This window comes from Neodiprion pinetum, chromosome 2 (assembly GCF_021155775.2).
Source record: "Neodiprion pinetum isolate iyNeoPine1 chromosome 2, iyNeoPine1.2, whole genome shotgun sequence".
In the NCBI taxonomy this organism is placed as follows: domain Eukaryota; kingdom Metazoa; phylum Arthropoda; class Insecta; order Hymenoptera; family Diprionidae; genus Neodiprion; species Neodiprion pinetum.
Window position 1 is genome coordinate 43,220,330 of NC_060233.1, and position 20,229 is coordinate 43,240,558.

At 41.8% G+C, this 20,229-nt stretch overlaps 3 protein-coding genes across 6 annotated transcripts in view; 1 reads left to right on the plus strand and 2 right to left on the minus strand.

Annotated features, from left to right (window-relative positions):
• The window catches only part of babo (TGF-beta receptor type-1 babo), a 31,630-nt gene extending 26,497 nt beyond the window's left edge, over positions 1 to 5,133 (plus strand). For all 4 annotated transcript variants that reach the window (XM_046612858.2, XM_046612859.2, XM_046612857.2 and 1 more), the window contains exon 8: positions 88 to 5,133. In XM_046612858.2, coding sequence (XP_046468814.1) covers positions 88 to 210 — 123 coding nt within the window. In that variant the 3' untranslated portion in view covers positions 211 to 5,133. The remainder of the gene's footprint in view (positions 1 to 87) is intronic.
• A 1,995-nt stretch (positions 5,134 to 7,128) lies between these two features.
• Positions 7,129 to 18,656, minus strand: LOC124212617 (paramyosin, long form). Its single transcript, XM_046612856.2, has 16 exons — positions 18,305 to 18,656; positions 17,179 to 17,235; positions 15,769 to 15,855; positions 15,480 to 15,646; positions 13,705 to 13,942; positions 13,470 to 13,589; positions 13,210 to 13,359; positions 12,999 to 13,145; positions 12,687 to 12,903; positions 12,491 to 12,618; positions 12,300 to 12,412; positions 9,059 to 9,254; positions 8,822 to 8,950; positions 8,369 to 8,740; positions 7,828 to 8,274; positions 7,129 to 7,703 (listed from the first exon to the last, which is right to left on the minus strand). The coding sequence occupies exons 1-15, from the start codon at positions 18,422 to 18,424 to the stop codon at positions 7,882 to 7,884; spliced, it is 2,634 nt and encodes an 877-aa protein (XP_046468812.1). The 5' UTR covers positions 18,425 to 18,656; the 3' UTR covers positions 7,129 to 7,703; positions 7,828 to 7,881.
• On the minus strand, positions 9,262 to 12,293 carry LOC124212620 (paramyosin, short form). The gene is made up of 2 exons (XM_046612862.2): positions 10,816 to 12,293; positions 9,262 to 10,046 (listed from the first exon to the last, which is right to left on the minus strand). Exons 1-2 carry the CDS (start codon positions 11,110 to 11,112, stop codon positions 9,549 to 9,551), a joined length of 795 nt encoding a protein of 264 aa, XP_046468818.1. The 5' UTR covers positions 11,113 to 12,293; the 3' UTR covers positions 9,262 to 9,548.
• Positions 18,657 to 20,229: the final 1,573 nt, after the last annotated feature.

The window sequence follows — 20,229 nt, forward strand, 5'->3', positions numbered from 1 at the left end:
TTTGCGAGTTTCGTGATAGCAAAAAATTCTGTAAAAGAAATTTTGCTATTCCATGTGAAAATGCTGGCATTTTTCTTTCCCTTTCAGGCGCTCCGGGTAATGACGAAAGTAATGAAGGAATGCTGGTACCAAAACGCGGCTGCCAGGCTGACCGCACTCAGGATTAAAAAGTCAATAGCCAGCTATTGCACCATCGAAGACATCAAGTAAATAATAATTGTATGAAGAAGAAAAAATAATAAGTGACTAAAGTACCTTTACGATTGAACAGATACTAGGTAAAACTACTAAAAAAAAAAAAAAAAAACGAAGTGACACAGTGGTTTTGCTAAATCACGTGACATTCCTTAGTTGGTTCTTTATTGTTAACACTGATTGGGTGTTGAGTGGATGTAAATTTCTTTTTTTAATACATTACCTCCCACGAAAAGATGAAGAAAGAAGATGGAAAGAAGATGCGGTCATTTAACTACACGAGTAACATCGATGATGTGGGGAAAAAGTCGGTCTTCCGTTTGACAAACGAACGGTGTATATTACTAATAGAATAGGGACTGATATAATGGTTATCACGAGCTGATTTAGGATAGTTTTTGTCATTTGATGCGGTCTTGACCTAACTGGTTCCAAGACTGACGGGAAGCTGCTCAGGATATTTTCAATAGAATTTGAACCAAACAATAAAAAAGTTTGAAATCAGATGCGGTGGCAGAAGAACTTCGAAGGGTATATTGGACTAAATTTCTTCGATTCGGCCAGCAAGTCCTCGGTCGATTGAGATAGATTGTCGCCGTGGCACGTAGTTTGATCTCCGAAAAGATGCGTCCTAAGACATTTTAGTAATCGGTACTGGGACACATTTATACTGTGTAAGACTGTCAATGGAGGAGAGTAGTATACCATACCGAGATTGTCACGTGCGAATGGTATTGCAGGTAATTCAGGGAATACGATGACTTTTGCATATCCGCTGTCTTACTCTGAGGATTAACATAAGTATTTTCTCTTTTACCAATTTTGCCCAACTTTTTTATACAAAGTCTTTGAAAAATCGAAACACTAAGGGTGAGGGTGAGAGAGAGAGGGAGCGGAGGGGGAGGGACAGCTAGATTCTTTAGCGTCGACCGTGTTTGCGTCTATTGCGAGCAAATTGAAATTGAAGGCTGCTTGGTAATTGCGCGAGAGAAATATAGAGTTACATGGAGGGAACAAGATTGAGAATGAATAGAAATAAAAATTGAAATAGTTTTGTTTAATACATAAACACAAATGTCTATTTTTTAGAGTACTTTATTTTTTAGAAAATTTTTTGATAATTGATAAATTGTGGTTCCGGAAAATGAAGTATTAGGTCGAATAAGTTTTCCTTGCCAAAGAGGACAAGGGGATTCACTTTGGATTGATAAAATTACAATTAGTCCATTTCTGTTTGCTTGCTAGGACGTGTGGTATGTCGTGACTCTTGGGGAGATTGTGATTCACGGAAACAGATCTAAATGGGCAAATATAACACTATAATAACGAGAGAAAATAATGGCCGCTATCAGAAATGAATTCATCTATAATAAACAGCCGAACGTGATTCTTGACGAAAGGTGTAAATATTTGAGAGAGACAAGACAAAGGTAGAAGTAATTTCTAGAAATATGAGAAATAGATATATTGCATACATATAATTCTATACATACATACGTACATACATACATACACACACATATATCTATCCAAGTAAATAATCTGTCATTCTGCACTTACAAGATATCATATATGTATATATATTATACGTGTATATATATATGCATGTGTGTGTATGTGTGTAGATGTGTGGTCGCGTGCGAGAGAGAAAGAGAAAGAGAGTGCATGTGCGTGTCTCAGTATAAATCGAAGCCGCAACAATATCTTACACAAATGGAATGAATAATCTTTGTCATCCAATAGTCAAGTTAAAGTCTGCAATATCACAATGGAACCTAAAGTACTGGAAACCTAGAAAACAAAATCATATTTTTATACCATTTATTTCTTTCCTAACTATTGTTTTATGTTTCTTCACACAACAAATGGGGCCCAGTGAATTTTGCATCAACACATTGTGCTCTCAGCGTCGCTTGGTTGAAGATTGATTCCAGTTCGGGCAGGCTGTTCGATCGTTTGAAAGACAAAAGCTCCCGTGGCACAAGTGCATTTCACCCTCTGATACTGATAATTTCACACACATACCCTTATTTAATACATTCCTGGAATACGTAGGTTAATTTAATGAATGAATAATACTCGATAATGTTTTGCCGCTCGGTGTTACTTTTTCACACGGCAAATGTTGCCGAATCGTTGGGGAAGTACCACCGATGGGTCACCCTACAGATTTCTACCACTAGTACAATGATGTGCCAATACATGATCGAAGGTTCACTAAAGCCGTAACTAATAATAATGTCACCACGCGTATACGTTTTTAACGACTTGCGAATGGCGCAAGTCTATGCTCCCTTTTTAATAAAATTCGCTGAGGATAATATTGGCTGGGCCCCTGAACGAACAGTCTGATCTTTATTCTGATACAAAACGAAACTGCCAATTATAGAATCATCCTCAAACGCCTCCACAAACCTGGTACAAAACAAAAAGCAATTACACTTTAGGAATTGAAAGTTTTTTATTCCATGTTTTTCTCTTTTATCTTTGAAGCCGATATCTCACATTCGTATTATAGTTCAATTACACCGAGTTCAATTTACGGCCATTAATGCATAGCACGAAATCACTTCGAGATGTGAAAAAATCCCACAGCACTAGGATGCTTGCTTACTGCTAAAACTTGTCTAAATGTAGAATTTCATATGAAGTCTTAGTCCGATCAGTAAAGAAGAAGAACCTCATGTTGTGTTTTGCAATAGAGCTTATGCCTTCAAGAAGCAATCATTTTCTGTAAACCGGATTCATTTCAGACGAGTAAAAAGGATTTCGTACAGAAAGTATAGTGAACTCTTGAATGAACATCACCTGTTTTCGATAAAATTCATTGCTTATAAACACCTAATCAATATCTTCAGTCGATCGCGATAGTGAAACATTATAAGTGTCTCCACCACGCATAAATAATGTATTTTAGCGTGATGGAATTAATTGGTATTACTCATTTGGCTAAAAAAAATTATCTCTAGTATATACCACCAATCCTTTCAAAACTATGCTGCATAATCTTCGTACTCCATCTGTTGTACACTTTTTCCAATTTCTTACCGTTGAGATCCAAACTTACCAATTATAGGTATTTTCCTTGAATATGGTCCAAATTTTAAATGACACAGTTTTCGTTGCCCTCGCTGCCTGTTCGGAAATCGTTATATATTCCATCATCACCATTATTCTTATAAACATCGTCATGTTAAGTGCCGTCCATTGCAGTACCTACCGATGAAACATTTTTCAATCCTTTCCTCAATCGCGTTACGCTATGAATTGAATTAGTTGGTGGATTCTCAATTTTTTTGTCTGGTCTCAAACACGCGTGGTGTCTTTCTATTTTGTAACCCGAATTTGCATCAATACGGTATTACGTATTTGCCAAAATAAGTATATATGTAAGCATTTCAGTGCTTTCTACCTGTTCCATTGCACTGTAAGAACAAGCTTTCGAAAGAGTGATGAACTTGGAAAAGTCCTGCCATGCATTGGCATTGGCTGATAAGAGTTTACTGTACGCAGATTATACATTTTTCATTCTATAACCCTATCATTGTCTACCTTATCTGTATGATATAACTTGTAAATAACGGTGTAAATGTTTATCACAACGATTGTAATTAAAAAAATAATTATTACTTTCACTCCTATTACTATTAAGACTATTATTGATTAAAAATATTATAATTTTTGCATATGATTTGGTAGCTGTTTATTTGTTGTAAAATATATTTTAGTAGTAATGAATATATGTTTTGCGATCCCAAATGTTAGGTGGTAGTCAGTTACGTCGTGTGGTATCGTTGCTTGCGGGGAAATGTTTTGAAAAACTTGATCTCAGTCTTTAACGAGCCCTGACTAAAATCGTGATAGGACATTGCAGGACTCCGAAGAGGTATTGAACCCGGATGGTCCTGGCGTTTTTTTTTTTTTTCCTATGCCCAGTAATATCTTGTTCAGTTTCGGCTTTGTGCAGCTTTAACAAAACCTTACACGTCCCAGTGAGATTTATGCCGTGCCAAGCTGTGTGTAAATATGGGGCTTATACTCTGTCCTACTTTGCAATCGAGTACATTTAAGTATTTGCAAAGCGAGGTGCGATGAGTAAGCCAGTAAATATGGCTGCGGATTGGGTTGTTGGGAACAAATACCTTTCGAGCAACACTGCATTTTCGACGAGTTACCGATATTTATCAAACAATTCTTAAAGTGTGATTGAAGCTTGGAATGATTTTTGGAATCGAATGGCCTTTAATGAATTTATATTTAAGTAATAATCGGTGAAAATAAATGATACAATTAGCTATATAATATTGTGGAATGCTAATATTAATATAACCCGTTAAGAGATAAGAAAGAGGAATGAGAAAAAAATTACAATTACGAAAAGTACGGAAAAAATAAAATTTAGAAATAGAAGTGATAAGGAAGAAAAAAAAAAATTAAAACATGTATTTTCAGAATTTAAAGTTTTTCTTTGGTCTAGCAATTTTTGTAATGCACATATTGTAATTATAACGTCTAAAACTCTTATGAATAATATTACTGTAATCGTAACGTGGGGTGAGTGATAGTGGTATGAAAGAGTCTTAACTTTCTAAGAGTCTTAAGGATTCAAAAAGGGTAACCACAACATCTACACATTAGAGTCTCCTTATACATCGTGCATGCAGAGAAGAAACTTCTTACTCAGTCTTGACATTGTTGCAATAGACCTACGTACCTAATGATACCGTCACGTTTCACCCGTAGTTGAACGGGAAATGATATTTTCGACACGAAAATCTGATCAAACTTGGTTGAAAAGTGTGCAAAAGATTAGAAAGGAAAAACTCACCAGTTTCTGACGTATATTCTCTTGTGGCTATCTTATGTATTATAGGTACATATAATTATGTCGGGTTTTTGTATGAAATTATCAGCAAAGAATAAATTAATTGCAGCATATCGAAGACGGTACCAAAAAAAGAGAAACTTATGAATAATTCATATGACCATGCCTTCATTGAACACACGCGGTCCAATCACTTACCATGCACAATTCTCACCGTAAGATTACTTACACCCTTAGCCATGCGTCAACTCGTGAAAATTCGTATATCATTTTCATACGATACTTGACACATTTTATGTACACATTCAATAATTATTCAATTGCTGAACAAAATTTTTCCCATTTTTCGCGTATAAAATGATAATCGAATTTATTTAAGCAAGAATGTCTGTTGAAGCATCATACAAATGAACGGTACAATAAGACCGTAGTTTAAATAGTGCATTCTTGAAATTGCGAAGACATTGCAAAGTGCAGTAAGCAGATTTTCGTACACCTCGATATGAGAAAATATCATCATTACGGGTACCGCTATCTAATGTTACTTCTTTCTCAACTGCGTTAAACGCGTACCTCAAATATCACGCCCGCGCCCTGCCGAAATGGTGGAATTACTGATCTATTGGGTGTATAGCTTCAATTTGTACAAAAGTTCCACAGGGAAAGCGTTATACTTTGGGCATTGTCGTTGCTGTTATTATAAAACTCAATGAAGGACGATAAAGAGACTGAGTAAAATTCTAAAATTTGTTCAGAATTAGTATTTGACGTGTACGTACACAAGGAATTAATTCCTAACAGCCAAAATATATTTTTTATTCTATTACAACGCTCATGCAGTGCCTAGACTCAAGATTTTCGAGTTTCTGGATTCAAAAAGTTTTAAAATGCTTGGAAAAATTTTCGCTTACACCATACTTTTTGCAATTATTTCCCGACTGTCGTACGTAAAACGTACTTTTTTATTCTGCGAGTGATTTTTCCTTGTAGCTCGATGTCAAGTTAGTGTGAGAACAATTTTTTCGTTTTCTTCCGGAAGCATACGACAAATGCCTGTTGGAAAAAACCTAGATCTATCTACACCACCAGTTGTTTCATGTTGCGAAGAAGGCATATTATTTAAATTTTTTTTGATCGATCACAATCGACATCATATTTACATAAACAACTATTGATGACATCCCAACCAGGTAGATGGTATCACTGTCGCATAGCCGAATAGATAGAATCGATGATCGGGTAAGGTAAGGGTTAACAAGATCAAGATAGTATAAGACTTTCAATGTCAACTGATTTTTAACTGATCTCTTTTTATAAATTTATCACATTTGTTTTGTCGCGTGGATACTACGAGGGGGGGGGGGGCATGACCATATAAAATTACCAGTGCGCAGTTCCTGTATCAAGTAATACGAGTATGTTCTATAGATTCAGATTTCTAATTTTATTGCGAGATGCCGGATGTTGAAAATTCGTATTTCCGCAGTTACTGGTTTCTTATTGCTCGAATTATAACTCGTATGCGGTTAGTTCTAGCTACCTCATATCTTTCACCACAAATATCGTTCCAGATGGATTATTTTTTTTCATAAAATTATTCGCCCTCCCGTTAATATGCCGAATATATATGATAATGACAGGTAAACTTGAGACTTCACTGAAAAGATTGCGGCTTGGTGCTGTGGAAACCTCGACGTACAGGTACAATGAGTAAATACTTAACATTATGTACTGGTCCGTATCTGTAATTCTAACGTTGTTAGTAAATCGAGAGCCGTGTTGAATCGTGGCTTTCGTTAATTTTGTCTTAATGTCTTAATTAATTGTAATCTAACGAACATATTAATACTATACGATGATGGTTGCACCAAACTGCGGCGACTATTGGAATTCGGTTAATAACAGTTATACGTACATATTATTATGAATAATGATTTAATATGTTCCATGGTTTTACTTAATTTCTCACTATTGCCAGGAAGGAAGTAACTATACCTCTGCAATGAATACAAGCGAATGCAGTGTACGAGTAAGCAGGGGTTGTATCTTACGGCTTGGATTTATACAAAAAATATTGGGAAATCTTTATTCAGTAACAAGACCAGTGCTCCGGAGCAGCGATGAACAATAATTATTGTTGTTGTTGCTATTGTATATGTATATGGAAGATTCTCCAATTTTTTTTTTATGTCGTACGTACGTGTTTCAGTTTATTATTAAATTAAAGATGACATAAGCTATTGTATATGTCGTACAGTGAAAGAGTTGTGTATGGGCAATAGTACCTATCTATAATATAGACAATAGAATAGAATAGAATTATTATTATTATTATTATTATTATTATTTAAATACAAGTATGTATAATAGACGTATGTGTTTTTGTTTTTTCTTTTACTTAGTTTATATTTATAATGATATATCTTAGTAATTGATGATCTTTAAATGACGCGCTTCTTCGGGGACGAGAATTACGTCGCAAGTTGGTGTTATATTATACGTATAGTTTTATTCTTCGTTTCGTTTACACTCGGATAGAAACAGTTTCTGAAGCTGGAAGGTTCTCCTTTGGCTTGGGCCGCAGCAGCCTCTCGCCCATCCATTAGCAATATCTGGTATATCTGATGAACTCTCAGCTGCCAATGATCGTTGTACAAAGTTGTTCGTTGTTATTCGGAAGTGCCTGTGAAATCGTTTGAAAACGTGAAAAAAGTGCCGGAGAGAGATAGTCGAATGACATGAAAAAGAATGTGCGATTGTTCAGCGCCGACGAAGCAATCCAGTCGATGGACTGTTTCAAAACCTACGTGATAGTGATGATGACGGTGTGGTGTCAGAGCTGCGATGGGTTGTGCTGTGGCCTAAACGTCCTGCCTCGTCTCTTGCACGAGGTATACCTGAGACCCGGGCACCGTCGATGTGGTTACGAAGCTGCGGTGCTTGGCACGGATCAAGGTCAGGTTGCTCTCGGCGGTGTCGGCGCGGTCCTCCGCGGCCTCAAGTTCACGCTGGAAGCGGCGCACCCGCGTAACGCTCTGCTGGGACATGCCCTCCTGTTCCTGGAGCTGCCTCTTGTAGATGTTGACCTTTTGCGACGACTTGTCTAGTGCCTCCTGGAGGAGGGCGATGTTCTTCGAGTCCTCCTCTACCTGGATCATCACTTCCTTGATGTTGCGCTCCTTCTTGCGAAGGATCTTCACGGTCTCTGCGTGTCTGCGCTTCTCCTCGTCAAGTTCAAGCTCGAGATCACGGATCTGTACGTAGATCAGTGGTTCGTTCAGCGATTAGCGCGAATCGGTATTAACAACGAAGGGGAGAAGAGAGAAGTCAGACGATCGTAGTACTCACCCTGGCTTCGAGTTTGCTGATGATGCGCTTTCCGCCGACGATAGCGTTGGCCTCAACTTCCTCAAGCCGAATGGACAGGTTCTTCACTTCGATCTCCAGAGACTTTTTGACAGCCTCAATCTTCACGATACGCTCCTGCTCGTCGTGCAGGATTTCAACAGTATGCTTGAGTTCGGTCTGGACGCGCTGGAACCGTTCGTCGCTAACGCGTAGCTCCTTGGTAACTTCCTCGTAGTCACCAGCGAGGGTGGCCAATTCCTGCTCAATCTTCGCCCTGGCTGAGGAAATGTTCACGTTGATCGTTGTCAGCTCGTTGATACGGCTAACCGACTCCTCGTACTGCTGCTCGACAGATCTCTTCGCGCGAAGGGCCTAAAGACGAGACAAGAATGAGCGCTTGTTTCTCTTCAGCACACCCTTGCGGTTACGAATATTTGACTATCACCAACTTACAGACTCGTAGTTGCCGCGAATTTCCTCGAGCTCCGAAGTCAGGGATAAGAGACGGCGCTGGCTGATGCCGAGTTGGTCCAAAGTCACCTGCAGCTGGCGCTGAACCTCGTCGTAGTGCGATTGCAATTCCTGAAAACAGCATTGTCAATTATTTATCTGTATTTGTTTGTTTGTTGTAATTACTTGTGTCTCGAACCATTTCGCCGTTCAAAGAGATCACTTTCAAGTTTTCCTTACCGTCAATGTCAGGGATTGCTTCTTGATCGTCTTCTGCAGATCGATGTTGCTCTTGTTGGCAACATCCAGGGAAAGTTCCAATTCGGTAATTTGGATCTGCAGCTTCTTCTTGACGCGAGCTACTTCGGACTTCAACTTGGTCTCGGCTTCGACGACGCGGGCGTTTAGCTGTTCGATCTCAATGCTGGTCTGTTTGCTGTTGGAAAATAACAAGTTTGTTTAACAATAAGCCTGCAACTCCAGAAGTTATTTCTGGATAGAGAATCGGTCCATTGTCAGACAATCAACACAATTATTCACAAAGAGAGATAGAAACGTTGTAGTGAGAAGGATTGGGGACTACATCGTAGAGATTTGTATTTTGGGTTTGAACTCCGTTTCACGGGTACTTGCGATTGGATTATTTTACAAAACCAGATTTGTGTTATTTCCATCTGAGGACTAGTTTCTATATGCCTAGCGATCACATGGATCCCGTGCCGAAGTCTGTCTACCTCTTGTCCAAGAAATAGCCGCTCGACTTCTGCTCGAATTCCTTCAGTTCATGGCTGAGGTTGTCGAGAGGCTCCAGGAACTTCTGATCGTCCCTGGCCATCCGCGCTCTGTTGCTCATAAATTGTGAGTGCATCCTGTCATCCATAAGGACGTGTACAGCATTTCTTTGAAATTTTCTTATATCTGCCAATTCCTGGCTTTGCGAAAGATTCTGCAGAGCGTCAGCTTTCAAATGAAACTCTATAGCCTTGGCAGATTTTCCGCGTAAACGCCTGCCGTGTTCCAGAGCATCCTTCACCTCTCTTATAGTCTGAACGTCCTGCAGAGATCCAAGTTCCAAATCGCTCATGATTTTTCGCTCTATTTTTCGGGGCTCGCTTCTTGGACGCACTTGAACGGGTCTGCAGATGACACGTTTCCTCGGAAAAATTTCTTTCGTTACGTGACTCGCGTGAATTGTTTTTGAAAGGCTGAAGTCCGAACGCTTGGCAACCTTAAGATTACGTTTCTAAGGTTAGTTAGTGAAAATCAATTGAATGTTTTTTATAGCACAGAAAAAAAAAATTCCTATGAAGCACGTGCAAGTAGTCCTGGCTTTTACCCAGCACTCCGAAAAGTATCACGAACAAAGAAATTTCATCGACAACGATTTCTTCACAGGCGGTTTGAAATTATACTTCGAAGCATTTAGTAGCCAGGCATAGATATTCGCGTATTAAAATAATTTGCTGCAAAAATCACTACGGGCTACCGACTTGGCACCGACTTCACAGAGCAGCTTTGCTTTCTGTCCAAAATGGAATCGAACGGATTTCGTCAGCGTTACCATTCCGTATTGAACGACCAGGCCGACTGGCGTGTCGAAGTTTCGACGGTTCTTCACTTTGCTAGTCTTGGCTGCGCGGAATAGCGATATAAGGCGTTTTCCGTTTAACAAATCTCAAACACTCGAAACCCGCACATGGAACCTAGAGCTTTGACCGGTTTAATTTCTCGCTGACGCCGTAGTGGCAGCTTAGTCGAATTCGTTTATAAATATTCAAATAATCAACGCTGATTACCGCGAGTCTACGATTCCATTAGCGTAAATCACGATGCGCTATCAGACTACCAGAGACTCAGAGTGCACCTTCCGCTGAGACGAATTTAGAATTGAAAAGGTCAAGTCGCCACCGAGTCGCGTGCCAGTTTGTAACACCACGCTTTCCTTTCCTCAAAAATCCTTGACGTTGCGTTTAAAAGAACTTGCGGAGAGGGTTTACCTTAAATGTACTTAGATGATCTTTTGCCTGCACCTCCGCGTCAACCGCCAATCGTTGTAGATCTCTCGGCGTGTAAGTCTGCACCTTTTTGTCCTCCCAGAGCGCGCGACTGTCCGACCACGGGAGGTGGGGATACTCGGACTTGGCTCTGGCTCGATTTTCTCGCTCATCGATGTAATCGATCATTGGTTGGTAGTAGTTGATCCCGTATGCATAGTTCTTGTTGTAAACGAATGTTGGCCTATGCCGCCATTTCGGTTCTAACGGCATATGGGAGAGCGGCACATGCGACGCCATTCTGAAGTTTCCTCGTAGCGTCAGCTGTCACCGTTTCTTCACCCACCTCTTTATAGTGTCTTTTCTGTTCTATTTTTCAACTTCAATCCTTGTAATTTTTTGTGCAACGTTATCCTCAGGTATTACCGAATTCTTTCACCATCTGTTATTTGTGACAAACGCTTCAAGGGTGCGGTCTTTTCCTGCCTAGCATCCCTACTGAAGTTAAAAGGTGCCAGACTGACAGCTGCGCGGTATGTGCAGGACCTGCTCTCGTGACACAGGCACACGTATGCTAACTGACGTTTAAGTAAAATTGAAGCACGTCGTCATGCAGGGGTTTCATTTGTAGCTTTTTCATTGATTGCTTAATAGGGTTGAAACGCTGTGTGTAGCCAATCAGAGTCTCTCTCTCTCTAATAAATGGACCATGTCTTCACAAAAGCATACCTCAGTATTAATAGAGAGATGTGATGACAGCCTCGTGCTAGATATCTGGTAGCTTTCTCATACCAATTATGTCCTGAGCAGTGTTTTACATATAGTGATAGAGTTTTTTTTTTCTTTTTTTTTTTTTTTTACCAAGTACCATATATGTATAATAAGAGAAAATAGTAATGGTTGAAGGATATTCTGGGAAGGCTCCATGTATCATGACTTGACCCATCGAATTGTCCTTTTTTGATCACCATCAGTTGCCAATATTGATCATTTGTTTTTATACGATAACCAAGAGACTCTTCTAAATTACTTACATGAGTAATGAGTATCCGACTACGCCGACAAATATTCGTCACTTCTCACCCAAGATATGTAATATCTTCTGTAGATAATTATTTGAATGTGTGTCACGTAAATGTCCGATGTAAATAGCCGATGATGAATCAGAAGACAGCGTAACAATCGAATAAAAATAATCAAGATTACATCAGCCATAGGATGCTCCGAGCCAAAACATGATATCCTCTAGCATACGATCAATGTATTGACAGATGTTGGGTGAGCAGCGGTAGCGCACGTTATCGATCGGTTATACCATTACCGTCTTGCCGAAAGAATCAGTTTAGTCATAGATGCAAGATCTAACATTGAAACAACGATTTGCATTGATAGCACGCGTGCATTTCGCTAATTATTAAAATGACTCGATCAACGCGTTCCTGTAAACTTTCTGTTACTAGGCCCAATTTTGAAAAACATCCACGTACCGGAACGCTTCGAACTCCTCGTCCTTCTCCGCGAGGCGACGCTCAGCCTCGTGACGGAACTGGCTCAGCTCAGCAGCCAAACGCTGAGAGCGCTGTTCCTCAACCTTGCGGCCCTATTTTTTGGAAAGAAGGATTCAAATAAGCGATGCAGTTAATATCGTGGAGATTAGACCCCTTGCAAATATACTCACTGCTTCGGCTTCCTTGTATGCGGCAGCCAACTCCTCGCGTTCGTTCTCCAGGCGACGAAGTTCCAATTCCAACTCGTGTAGGCGTCGGTTCATGTCTGCCAGCTGGTTCTTAGCGTCGGATAGATCGTCTGCAATAATAAAGGTAGGAGATGTAACGCGTTCCAATGGATAACTTGAATAGCTTTGCCTTACAAACCTGCAAGCTTCTTGTTCTCGCGACCCAGTTGATCTTTCATTTCGCGGGTCTTGTCGAGCTCAGCATTCGTACGTTGCAGTTCCTGTTGCTTGTTGCGCAGGTCGCGTTGAGTTTGCTCGTACAGCTGAACAGTTTCTTCCAACCGTGACTTAAGCTCGATGTGGACCTTCTCCATATGTTCTACGCGTTTCTGGAGCTCCCGAGCTGTTCCATTGGCCTGGAAACGACGTAACAAGGTTATCGATGAATCTTCCGAGAGTATGTTAGAAAATGATATGAATAACGCTGGATTAGAAAGAAAGCCAATCGCACCTTCTCGAGATCGATAATGAGAACCTCTACTTCAGACTGTAGACGTGACTTTTGCTTCTCCAAGTTGTTGATCTTCACCAGAAGGGTCTCAATTTGTTCCTCCTGTTCCTGAATGCGAGCTGAGTACTTGCGGCGAAGTTCCTCAACCTGTTTTGCAAACGAAGATGTTCGTGAAAAATTACGAGGTTCAAGAATCGATAGATTCACTGACCTCTTCAGCGCGAGCATTCGCCTCGGTCTCGTATTTGGACCTCCAGATGGACACCTCACCGTTGGCCTTGACAAGCTGACGTTCCAGGTCTAGACGAGCCTCGGATTCCTCTTCCAGTTGTACGCGGACAGATTCCAACTCGACTTCGACCTACAAGTGATTGTGTTATGATCCAGAATCAATTGCCACTCTTGATTTACTATATCACCTGCAATTGCAGGCGAATCTTGCACCTCAAAATGTCGTTATTTTGAAAATACCTGATGAAGAGAGGCTTCAACCAAAGAACGACGGCGTTCCTCATCCTCAAGGCGGCGTCGGGCATCTTCAAGTTGGCTCGCAATCTGTGACTTCAGGTAAACAACGTTCTCGATGTTTACCTAAAATTTATGAGTAGACCATTATTATCTTGAAGTTGCTCGGAAAGGTATCGAGAGGACGGGATAGGGCGTAATACACGTGTAATAATGGTCCAAGTGGAACCCCAGCACTTGCCTTCAGGTCTTGGACTTCCTTAGTGAGCTCGATATTTTCTTGGGAGAGACGGGTCTTGTGGCTGGTAATATCCACGATAGTGCGATTCAGTTCCTCGATCTTAACGTTCAGTTCTGAAACGTGAATCTCTAGCTTCTCGACTGTCTTGATGGACAGGAGCTTCTCCTTCGTCACGGAGTCTACCTGGGCGAGCAGCTCGTAAACCTCTTGCTGGAATTTTCCCTTCTCTTTGTCAGCTCTGAAAGTGAATAAAAATTTCCAATCTGAGACACTGCGGTGATTCTGTGTACGAATTAAAAGTCAACCGATGGATTTGTGAACTTTTAAATCCCACTTCGCATCCTGGCTTTGTTAATCTGTGCAGTGGTAAATCAACGGGTGATACATTTTTTGGGAAAAATTTCTGTAAGCTCGTAACCACCTACGCAATGCGCGTGGAAAGGTGTAAGGTGTAAGGTGTCAGCCATTCGGTTTCGAGTAAAGTGGGGGATAGTCGTGGACCGGTGGCGTGGACTAATATGGCGCGCCAACGTTGGGTTGCGGCATGCTTTAGACTCCCGGGGTTAAAAATAGTCATAAGCAGAGCGACTGAGAGGGAAGAAGAGAAAGAGCGCCCTGTAGTTGGACTCGCTATTTTAACGAGAGTGAGCACCGCGGCGACGTTGCCCTCCTCAGCCACGATGCCCGTTCAACAGGTGAACTATGCGTCCCTTTTTTCAGAAATTATTGTTGGTTTTCTAATTCTTCCGATGTGGACTTATAGTACGTGCGATAGGTAATTTGATGAAAAAAAAAAACGTTTCACATATTCACCAGAATATGAAGTCCGAGCTATTGGTCCAAATAGAATTTCGACAAGGTCAATTTTATCGATCTATACTCTTCAAGGATGGAGATATTATTACTTATGTCGATTTCGTCACCCAGTCTGTATCGTTTCAAAATTAGAACCATAACGAATTCCCGAGATGCTTCAAACCTTACATTTCACAGCTCGATACGATGGCATCGTCGACACGTGACAACTGTCATTCGCTGTTGGGCTTCTGTCTAAAGCTTTCCAACCCGGAAGTCGTTACAACAGGAGGAAGGCTCCAGTGAAAGACAACATTCCGCGACTTTGTTTTCGTGGAGTGTGTCGCAGACATGCAGAAGCAAAAATAGATGACTGAGATTCTTCTTGCTCTCATATGTCGATGGTATATATACCAGAGCGAGTCGTAAGTCCATTGCAAACTGGTGACCATAATATTAACATCTCGACAAATTGGGAGATGGACATATTATGTCACTCTCGAACCTGTACCAGAAATAGTATTCCGCCAAAACAATTAGCGGGGACACTTATTATCCGTTGACGTCCTTGTAACATTGTGTTCGATACACGCCGGTCGCTGGGACGATAGTCTATGTTTAGAAACTGCCGGACGCTCTATGTATTTCAGGTGTGGAGACTTCTGTGCTTGGACCCTGGCCAGCCACGGAGGCATACGCTTTGAAATTTTCAGATATTTTCCACGGACTAGCTATATTTACCTTAGATACCGTATGTGAATCACCGGGGTGGATGTAATTTCTTATTTCCATGTTACCCGAGCGGTGCGTCGAGCAAGCGCCGATGAATCACGCTGGAATCGTGAGCGGACTCGTGACACCTTTTTTGACTTGGATTTTTTTCAATTCTCCCACTAATACTAATTACCCACGACATCAGCCCTGTCCAGAGCAACATGGGACGAGGAGATTAAGATTGACTTCTGGGATTCTTTACCCACCTGGCACGAGCCTTGGAGAGTTGATCGATTTGATCCTGAAAGTCGGAGACGACTTCCTGGTGCTTCTTGCGGAGAATGTGTGCGGTTTCCTCGCTCTCCAGGTGAACATCCTCAAGAAGTTTACGAAGCTTCGCCAACTCCGTGTCTCTCTTTCTGTTGATCTCAAACTAAAATAACGCAAGAATGTCGTATTGTACGGTGGTAAGTCATACGCAATGGTTTCTGACTTGCACGTGATACTATATTCATCCCATGCATATAGCTGTCGTTCAAAGATGCAACATCTTACCTGAGATTCGGCACCGCCCTCAGCTTCCTCAAGGCGCTCGGACAATTGAATTACCTGCACGCTCAGGTCGGCGCGCTCGCGTTCGATCTGCAAAACGGAACAACTCCGTTAATCTCTAAAATTAACCAATGCAATGAGGGCAGAACGGTGTCCAGGCACGAAGGTATCATCGGAGCGTTCAAGTTCTCTTATTATGTTATAAACCCTCATGAGACGTACCGATGCGTTTCCATTTCGCTAAAATCCAGTGATCCGCAAAATTTGATATCACGCTAATGATGACGCGACGGTACTGATCCCCTTGGGGTGCACATGACGTCATATTCCTTAAATAGCTTCAGTCTAATTTCGGTTGGCCGACTCACTTCTAGAGTAGCCTTATTAATATTACGAATACAGAAACCGTCATTTCGCTTGTCATTTAAATTGCGTAACCTTCTGTACCTACAAGATATTTGTCACCTGACTTTGTTCATGCGATACGGATAATCGTTTCAACATCGTTCACCGATTTTAAAATTTATCGATAACTTAAGCACCGCTTGAACGGCGTCGCTTATGCGTATACTTGAAACTTGCGATCCAAGGACCACTTCGGAAGTGGTAAGTATCTCCGTTGTGCCGAAAGGTATTCCATGACGGACCTTGCCGACAAAATTTTTCCCCGTACGCATCAACCGCAGCTCTTGGCAATTGCTCAAGTTACGCGGGCCTAGGCCCAATCGGCGGTGGCCCAATTGTTTACGTGAGATACACAGAAACAGAGTCAATCAAAATTAGCTGCAAGCTTAGTACGCTTTAAACGACAAAAGGTTCATCGTACGATCAAAGATCTACAAAGAGTCCACGCGTCGATTTGTTCCGCCTCAGCATCCTTGTTGATGTAATTACAAATCGACGACATTTGATATTCGCCAATATTTCGATTCGACCGGGGGTTAAAAATTTGGTTCATTGGATATAAGAACGCGTGTTTGAAAGTAAAGGGCCGAACAATTTTTGGGGTAAACTACGATTTTTCATATTAGCATGAAACATGATGAAAGAATTCAGAATGCGAAGAGCTTCTGAAGGCCTGAGCATCTGAAAATAGACACAGCGTGAGCTGGACATTCTTCAACACCTCTTGCCCCCGTACCGTTTCTCCGCCGCCGCCCCCCCCCCCCCTCCCCTTCTGCCAATCTACTAGGTTTTCTTTCTTCCACAAGTTGAAATTCAAATCTTAATACTTGTATAACCGAAAATAAAAAATTTTGCATTTGCCGTTAGCGTAAATTTTTCGAAATCGTTATTTACTTGACTCAAGAATTATTCTGCTATGCAGCTGTAGCGTCGATTTCTGATTTCAACACCGACAGATTTTTTTTTTTTTTCTTTTCTCATGTTCTAGGACAATTTTCAGAAACTCACCCTCTGACGCAACTCTCTCTCAGACTCCAGGTCATCTTGGAGCAGGCGAATTTTGTCCTGAAATGAAAGAACGGATGCATAAAATTAATACGAGGTATGAGGAAAAAATCTGAATTAAAAACGAAACAAAGTTGATCGATTACGCCATATATTTATTTACTTGTTTTTAATTATTTTTATTTGATAGTTTCAATTTCGAAATCCACTGCCTTAGCTTACGAAAAAATATTAACTTTTCCCGCTAAACAAAAGTACGTTAGCCTTACTATGATCCAATTATTTTTTTTATCATCATATTACGAATGCATTTAGAATTTCGGGATGATTAATCGTTAAGGTTTTCCGGCGATTAACCGTTACCGTTGTATTATTTAAAAATAATCCAGTACTATTTTCGGACTCAGCTATCCGGTAGCCACCGTAGCCGTATCCATCCACTTTTGGTTTGGTCAGTTGCCATTGAGCGTGTCTTTTGGTCACTGAACTTCAATACACATGTTTCTCTCTCACTCTAAAATACGGAACCTCATCATTTTCATTCACTTTTATGGGGCACAGGGTCACGGCAACGACAACCCCGTTTTTATCTTACATTGCATGACGGTGATTCGACAGTGAGATTTCCAGTGCGATTCATAAAATTTTAGTCGAAGAGAGAAGATCCCAATCAATTATTGCTCACAACCGATCCGGTATTTACGTTATGCCAGCGAGCCCGGCAGCCTAGTTCACACTGTTACGTAGTTATTCATCCGCCATTTTGGATAACCAGAATGATGAAATCTACGGCGTGGTCTTGAAAAAATATCTTTCCGGCGGTCTTGAAACCACTCGAAGAAGCATCGCATAGTCCCAGCAAAGGCGATCATCAGACGTTCCACTTTCTTTTATTGAATCTTACGGTTTCACAATACCTTCATAATCACTCACACAAAAGTTTTCCGCAATTTGGATACACTTTGCTCGGCTCAAAAAACGCGCTGTGTAACCGGCAGTCGCGGTGCAGATATTGCTCGTTTCCAGCCGCAGATCAGCGTACGCGTATCCACAGTTAGCCGATGATCGAAGGCCTAAATCACTTGGGAAGAGAAGTCGAGAGATGTGTGAAAAAAAATGTGTAACATACCTCGAGTCTGGAGAGAGCGCTCAGGTCGGCGCTGTACTCGATGCTAACATCGGCAGAGCCCGCACCACCCGAAGACCGGTACGTGTACTTCGAACTCTTCGCTACCGCTGAGGAAGACATCTTTATTTATGGACTAGTCGATCGCTGCCGTATTATTATATGGGTTCACTAAGAAACGAAGCTTTCCTTTCCTCTTCACTTCTCTTCGTCCGCGGTTAGTCTTATTCAATTGATGGGCGAGGAGTAAGTCTACGTCTGTCCCAGCCTTCGTCAGTCGCTCTGTCGTGTGTTGCGTTTCGGAGCCGACCAGCGCCCTACTCGTAGTGCGCGACCCGTCGTTCGTATGACTCGACGGCAACTCCATGGCCCCGTAAAAACTACCAGCGGCGACGCATGCGTCCTGACCGCTCCGCCCCGTTTCCAAAAACATTGCCAACGTGATCGTGGGACCGAATAATTTCATATCTGCATCAAATCTTCCACGATACCGGACAGACCTAAGGCTGTTGCACCCCCGGCTCGCCTGGGCTCCCGTTCTCCTCATCGCCACTTCTTTCCAGATCGGTCTATTTGAATCGCTGCCAGCGCATATCGCATCCCCTGCAGCCTGCCCACCGATAACAGAAAATTCTTCGACCCCGCAGGTTCTGGCCAAACTTTCATCCTTTTCAACCAACTCCTGGTCAATCCATTATCAGATCCGGTCTCTGCGAATCGAACGGCTGGCCAGCATTTTTCACCAGATTCACTATCGATTCATTTGCTTGACGGCGAAAGGTAAGAACCACTATCCACCAGATTATTCTTACGGATACAGGTAAAAAACTATTTTTCCATCAAGCCATCTAGGTTACACGTTTGGTACATACTTGAAGGCGAAACATGATCAGGGTATTGCCCTATCTTTTAAAGTTCAGTCCTTGTCAACATGCTGGATTCGGAAGGGGGGAAAAGAATGGTAACAGCAACGTCAACAATAGCGTTGTCTTTGCGGTTATCAATCGGACCAGCACTCTGTAACCTGCAATTAATCACCGACGTATGAACGTGATCTCAAGTTTTCTCGCAAAATGAGTGGGGAAAAAAAATCGAGTAATGAAATGATGGTTTTCATTTGGATTCCTTAGCCTCCCACCGTGCCCCGCTGTTCGAGTGTCTATAAATGGTTGCTGTGAGCTGTGGCGGGCAAAGAAGTATAGCAGCCGTGCGAGCGCTCCTCTGCGTAATTTGAGATTAGCCCGAAGCCCGCAGACTTCTCGATGGTTCGCCTCTTTGGCGTCACCGCGGCCGTCGCGGACGCTCGCGCACTCTCGGCGCTCTCTCTGGTGAAGAATTCCAGATATTAAGGACCGGCCCAGAATAACCTGGGCACTGACGAAAAGTCTTACCCCGCAAACCATCCTCCTGCCTCCTGCCAACCAATAATACCAATGTCATTAGTTTATCTGTCATAATTGACATCTATTCAGGGAACCACGCTCCTCCCAAAGCCTGCCCATACAGGGAGGATGGCCTTGCGCTCGAAGCTTTTCCGGCTTATGTTCTCTTGTTCACGGCGATATAAGAGCTCAGATTTGAATGGTTAAACCGTTAGGTGTTCTCTGGGTCAAACTTGATGCAAGCGTGCCAAGAATACACTAGACCACGGTACATAGTAGATTATTTCTAACCGGTGAACATTTTCGACGGTGTCGAACGCGTCGCGGCATCGCACGAAGTTCACGGATCACTTATCGCCGATAATGACCAGACGATTTGCTGATTCGAAGGATACGTAGTTTTATTTTCGAATACAGGATCGATCCACAAAATTCTCCTCTCACCCTAATCCTTTCCAGAATGTAATTTGATGTAACTTTCAATCACAGTAGGTACGTGACCTCACTGCACCACAAGTATTCACTGATATTATAGGGTGTAGGGTG